Consider the following 6,325-nt stretch of genomic DNA (forward strand, 5'->3'; position numbering starts at 1 on the left):
CGGGAGGCGCTGCGCCGCCGCCACCACCGGGGGAGCGGGACGGTCCCGCCCGCGATGCTCCCCGTGCGTCCGGCAGCGGGATGAGCCCTGTCTCGAGCCGGCGGCTCCGGCGCTTCGCCTCCCGAGGTCGAGGACGGGAGCTCCGCGGGAGGGCTCCGGGAGGCGGCGGAGGGACCGGCAGTGCCCGCCCCGGGGGGCTGTCCCGGCGGCGGCCGGACCCGCCCATGCCCGGGGTCCCCGCGGGGTCGGGCGGGGCTGTGCTGGGGCCGCGCGCGCGTTCCCGCCGTCGCTATGGACACGGCGCCGCCTGGCGGGGGTGCGTGCGTCCTCTGACCTCTGACTCCGGGCCCCGCCTCTTCCGGCGCGCGCCCCGCGTGTCGCCGCGCGGCCCCGGGAGCGGCGCTCGGAGCCGCCATCGCAGCCATGTCGGCCGCCTTCAGGAAAGCCGCCAAGGCGCGGCAGCGTCCGCACCGTGAGCGGGCCCAGGTCAGTGCGTCGGGCTGGGTCCCGCCGGCCCCGGCCTCGGCCTCGGCCTCGGCCCCGGCCCCGGCCCCGGCCCCTCGCGGGGCCCTGCGCGCTCCCTCCCCGCATTCTCTCCCGCTCACGCGCCCCGTCTCTCCCGTAGCCCGCCGCCCGGACGAAGCTGGGCTTGCTGGAGAAGAAGAAGGACTACCGGCTCCGCGCCCAGTGAGTGCGGCCGCGAGGGGCGGGCAGCGCTGGGTGGGTCTCCCCGCGTCCAGAGGGTTTCCTTGGGCTATCTTCGAGCGCTGAGCATCGCTGGAAAAGACTCGGCACCTCAGTAGAGGTGAACACGGAGAAGCTGCTGAACAGCTCGTGATTGTTGGCTTTATCCTCCCCAGTGACTACCACAAGAAGCAGAATGCTCTCAGAGCGCTGCAGAAGAAAGCTCTGGACAAGAACCCCGATGAGTTCTACTTTAAAATGATACGTGCAGAGGTCAAGGTGAGAACCTCCATTGCCTTCAAGCAGGATGACACTCTGTTGCTCTAAGTAACATTTTTTTTCCCCTACCTTGTTTTTATTTAAATTTATGAATTTTTAGATAAATGAGAAAAATTGGTTTGGTGCCTGTAGAAGGCTTTGAAGAAAATGAGGGACGAGGAACAAAGTTCTTCTGCTGTTAGCAGGCCTCACAGTGCTCTCCAGGTGGGATGGGCTGTCTGTAAGTGCCGTGTTCATCTGGTTGTAGGATGGAGTCCATGTAATAAAGCAGCCAAAGGACGAAGTGACCCCGGAGCAGATGAAGTTGATGAGGACACAGGATATTAAATATGTAGAAATGAAAAGAGTTGCAGAAGCCAAGGTAATAACTCACACTTTTAGTGTTTTCTAGTTTGCTCAGAATAGTTATTTTATTGTGTTGTTCTTATTGTTGCTGCTGGCTGTTGTGTTCATTCAGTGAAATCTGATTTGTACAATGCTGGAAAGGACAATGGAAGTGTCAGTGGAGTGCTGGATATAGAGCCTAAAGGTGTGATGACTATCAAAAATTACACTGTGTATTGTTATAAAATGCAGTGATTTTTATGTAAATTTCAAGACATTAAACATGTATTTCTGCTTAGCATGTTTATAGAGAAATCATGAAATCACTGAGATTGGAAGAGCACTCTCATGAAGTCCAGCTGTTCACCCAGCCACCACCATGGTCACCACTACCCTGTGTGTTCCCAGGTGCCACAGCCACATGCCTTTTGAGCACTTCTAAGGATGGTGATTCTACCATTTCTCTGGGCAGCCTGTTCCAATGCTTGACTACCCTTTCAGGGAAGAAATTTTTCCTAATACCAAACTTGAACCTCCCCCAGCATAGCTTGAGGCTGTTTCCTCTTGTCCTGTCACAGAATCACAGAATTAACTAGGTTGGAAAAGACCTTTGAGATCATCAAGTTCAACCTATGATCTAACACCACCTTCTCAACCAGACCATGGCACTGAGCATCACATCCAGTACTTTTTTTAAACACCTCCAGGGACAGTGACTCCACCACCTCCCTGGGCAGCTCATTCCAGTGCCCAGAGAATTTTTTCCTAGTGTCCATCCTAAACTTCCCCTGGCGCAGCTTAAGGCTGTGTCCTCTCGTTCTGTCAGTGGTTGCCTGGGAGAAGAGACTGGTCCCCACCTGGCTACAGCCTTCTTTCAGGGAGGTGTAGAGTGTGATCAGGTCTCGCCTGAGCCTCCTTTTTTCCAGGCTAAACAACCCCAGCTCCCTCAGCCATTCTTCATAGGGCTTGTGTTCCAGACTCTTTCACCAGGCTTGTTGCCCTTCTCTGGACACATTAGAGCATTTCAACATCCTTCCTAAACTGAGGCGCCCAGAACTGGGTGCATCACTCAGGGTGTGGCCTAACCAGTGCTGAGCACAGGGGAAAACACTTGTTACTTGAGAGAAGTGACTAACTGCCACCTGGCTACACTCTCCTGTCAGGGAGTTACAGAGTATGAGAAGGTCTCCCAGTTGAGGAGAATAATCTGAAGTGGGTTGTTGGAGTATGGTAGGCAGGCAATCCACAGAAATACGATCCTTTTCTGAAGATGTTGTATGCTCTGATGTTGATTCACAAAGCAGAATCATCACTGCAGATAAAAAATCAAAGCCAGCTTTAAACTTTCCTTCATGCTTTTGCTGGTGGTTCCATGGCAATCATTCCCCTTTGCCATACAGGGAACTGAGCTTTGCAGGTGGATGTGTGCACTTTGTCTGGGTAACAGCAACAGTCACCGTGACCCTCTTGTCTGGAAAAGTTGTGAAGGCATGTCATAAATATAGACTAGATGTGTTTTCAGAGATGAAAAAAGGAAGGAGTTCAGCTATATGTAACCTCGAGGAACAGACAGAAATGTCCTCGGGGGAGACTTGATTTTACTCGGTCCGAATTTGGCCAAACTTGGACTTTCCACAGAAAATCGAGCGCTTGAAGGCAGAGCTCCACCTGCTGGACGCGGCGGGGAGCGGCCGGGGCCGGCATGTCTTCTTCGTGGATACGGAGCGGGAAGGTGAGGCTTGAACCGGGTGACAGAACTTGTTCTGTCACGTGTTAATGTGGACTGTCATAAAAGAAGGACACTTTTTTCCCCCAGGAATTCAGGTGCTCTAGAAATCCCTATTGGTTACTAACTGAGACATCACTTCTGCAGGAGCTGTGCTGCTGGGGCTCCTGTTGCTGACTGTAGCAGCATGTTTGAAAGGTTTGCTTATCAAAGGAGTCCATGGGAGTTTATTCCTAACTCTTTTTTTATGTATAGTTCAGGAGTTTGATATTGCCACACAGCTGGACACCGTTCCTGAGCTTGTAGATAGAGTGTACAACCGACCTACCATTGCAATGTTGCAGAGAGAGACGGTGAAGGGACCTACTGATCCTGCCCACCTAAAGGTACTGCTGCGGTTTGTCTTACAGCGTTCTTCATGTTTTACATCTTTTATCTGACAAGCACTAAAAAGGATTAATTGCACCATTGTGGAGGTGAACAAAATTGTTCTCTTAAAACTTTTAAAGGTAGGAGTGGAAGTACTTAATTCAGTAGTGGAAGGCACTTAATCACCAAGTGCCTGGTGAGCCTGCAGTCACATCTTTTCCTGGACTAACACAGAGTATTCTTTCAGTGCATACCAGTCCACTGTGGGCAGACCACCATAAGTTGTGATGTACAGGCCAGAAAAGAGTGGTGTGGATCTGATTAGGCAGTGTCCCTGCAAAACTGAGATATTTCTCCTCTATAAAGGAACATATACCTATGGGACTATTGTTTCATTAGACTGCTATAGTTTCAAGTGTAATTTTTTTCAGCACCCACTGTTAAGTCTCCCCTCACACTTCCCCAAAACCACTTGCACCCCTGAATTAGGTATATAGGAAGAAGCTTATTCTAACACAGATGTCTCTGTTGCCGTATTCCTGATCTTACAGTATTCTTCAGTTCGGTTCTGAGCCCAAAGTGGCTTGAGATTTGTCTCCTCGCTTTCCTTCTTAAAGCCATTTACGCTGTAGTCTCACTTCCTGGCTTTTCTAATTTGAGTTGTTTCATGATTCTTCAGCATGAATTGCTTATGCCATCAGCTTTGATTCTGATGTTTTAGTATCACAGCACTTTTGTCCTAGAAGTAACTACACTTGGCTTTACGGCTGTAGATTCTGCTCGGGTAATTCAGATCTGTTGAACAGTGTTCGGAGTATGAGTCGGTTGTGTGTAAGGTAAAAATAGCTGTCTTAAAATTGCCGACTGGTAAATTTGTAACCTGTTTTTTCTGACTCAGATGTCAGATAATAAACACCCTGTGGTCCCTTTCCTCCTGCCAGCTGTCTCAGTTTGACTTGTCAGTAAAGCAGTTGGACGAGTCGTAGACTGACTAGTTTTCTCCTAAATGTCTGAGTCATATTTTAAGCATGTTGGGATCTGTTCTCCTTAATTTAATTACTTAAATCACACCTGCAATAATACTGTTTCTGTGCTGGGAAAGCTATCCACTCTCATTAGGCAAACTTGACCCAACAAGTTGCATTTTGAGAGGCCTCTGCAGGCTCTGAGCACTTCAGGAATTGATCTCTGGTCTGTCCCTTTTTTTGTTTTCCCTCCTCTTTATAAAGTGGATTTTCATTAGGGAGTTAAATGTTCTCTTGCATTCGACATTGAAATTCAGAGGATTTAGACCATAGTGTCTTACTCATCTCTGTCTTAATACAGCTTTTTTTTTTTGTTGTTTCCAGAAATTAGCCCAGCAGAGGAAGAACCAGTATGACCTCCTGAGGCAGCGCATTGAGAGAGAGAAGGCCATGTTTGTCATCACACAGAAAATCCAGACACGGAAAGATCTTCTGGTGAGGGACTTGGTTCTGGTTCTCCAAGTCTGTTCTGTTAAGTCATTAGGTCTGGTATTGTATGTGTTGTATATGTTGTATTTGTTTCTTCATTCTGGTTTTATAATGACACCTCCAGATAATGCCTGAAGATAAGTAATCCTCTTTTAGTATGGAAAAAATAAGGAAATTAAGCATTTCAGTAAATGATATCTGCTATTCCAAGTGTCACCTTGTAAGCAAGGACTAAGACTCAGCTGTGAAGTGGTGGTCACAAGTCTTCTCCAAAACAGTGTCACTAGGAGTCAGAAGCAGGGAACCATTTCTCTTAAGTTATGAGAACGTTCTTAAAAATCTGTAATTACTTCTCTGAATGGGACTCCTGTTCTCTGGTGCTTGTGAGCAAAGCAGATTATGCCTGACAGCCTGAAGGGGAAAAGAGCAGATAAAATGAAAATCCCTACCTAAACAGTGCAAAGTGACCGTTTTTCTTTTATGGTCAGACCCAGACAGGGACTCTTATTTACATGGGTGGCGTTTTTTCTCCTTCTTGCATGGCAGCAAATATTTGTACTTGTTCTTTTTTCCAGGACAAAACTCATAAAGTAAAGGTGAAGAAAGAAACAACAACTGGTCCAGCTATTTACAAATTCAAGTTTCAGCGGAAACGTTAGCCATTTCATTGAATAATTGTTACAGTCTTTGCTCAGAAAGGAGAAGGCATCTCCCTTGGAGGGCTGGTGCCAGCCTGCTTTTGACTGAACCTCAGCACTTTGTTATAACAAATTACTGTGGGCCTGTGGCAGCCATCAGTGTGTTTCATCTAATTAATTGATTAATCAATCAGAGTTTGTTCTCTTAATATTTACAGTGGGAAGCCATGAGATTTGCTTGAGTGTCCTGGTAAGATGCACCATAAGCAATCCATGAGCAGTCAAGGTTGTAGTGGAATGCTAGGGGGAGGTGGGTTGAGCACAGCCCAGGGACAGGGAAGATAATTGGGGATTGTCAGCTCTGGGGCTGAGCAGGACCTGTCCAAGTCCACAGGAGTGGAGGTCAGCTTTTTCAGCTGTCTTTTCAGGCAGGTTGAAGGTAAATTACTCTCTAGTCGTTTCCCCAGCATCCCCAAATCCCTCTCATTTTCCTATTTGCACTATTCCATTGTGTGCTTTTCCTCCAGAGTTGCTTCAGTTCAAATTGAGGCAGTGCCAAAATTCTCTGTAGGGAGGGACAATGCAGCAACCAAGTGTGAGACAAGAGTTTTGTCTTCTGGGTTTTCCTTGGGCCGGTTGCATTGCCAGGGATGGGGGATGTGCAGACATATCCTGAGTGTCCTGGAGCGGCACAGGCATGTTCAGAGAAGCCTCCGTGTAAACATTCCTTTTCTTATCTCTCTCCATCGTCCTGTCGCTGCCAGCAATAAGCACATGGTCTGCAAGGGGGTAAGAAAAAAAAATGCTGTTCTCAGGCCCTACCTACTTTGGAGCTTTTCCAGCATCTTGGT

General features: G+C 48.2%; 1 protein-coding gene across 1 annotated transcript; it reads left to right on the forward strand.

The window, feature by feature from the left end:
• Positions 1-136: 136 nt before the first annotated feature.
• On the forward strand, positions 137-5,669 carry UTP11 (UTP11 small subunit processome component). Its single transcript, XM_042015813.1, has 8 exons — positions 137-486; positions 626-687; positions 861-963; positions 1,211-1,324; positions 2,926-3,019; positions 3,269-3,399; positions 4,732-4,842; positions 5,412-5,669. Exons 1-8 carry the CDS (start codon positions 424-426, stop codon positions 5,493-5,495), a joined length of 762 nt encoding a protein of 253 aa, XP_041871747.1. The 5' UTR covers positions 137-423; the 3' UTR covers positions 5,496-5,669.
• Positions 5,670-6,325: the final 656 nt, after the last annotated feature.

This window comes from Corvus kubaryi, unplaced genomic scaffold, assembly GCF_017639235.1.
Source record: "Corvus kubaryi isolate FWS band 111438036 unplaced genomic scaffold, C.kubaryi_AGA036_p1.0 split3-37304, whole genome shotgun sequence".
Taxonomy (NCBI): Eukaryota; Metazoa; Chordata; class Aves; order Passeriformes; family Corvidae; genus Corvus; species Corvus kubaryi.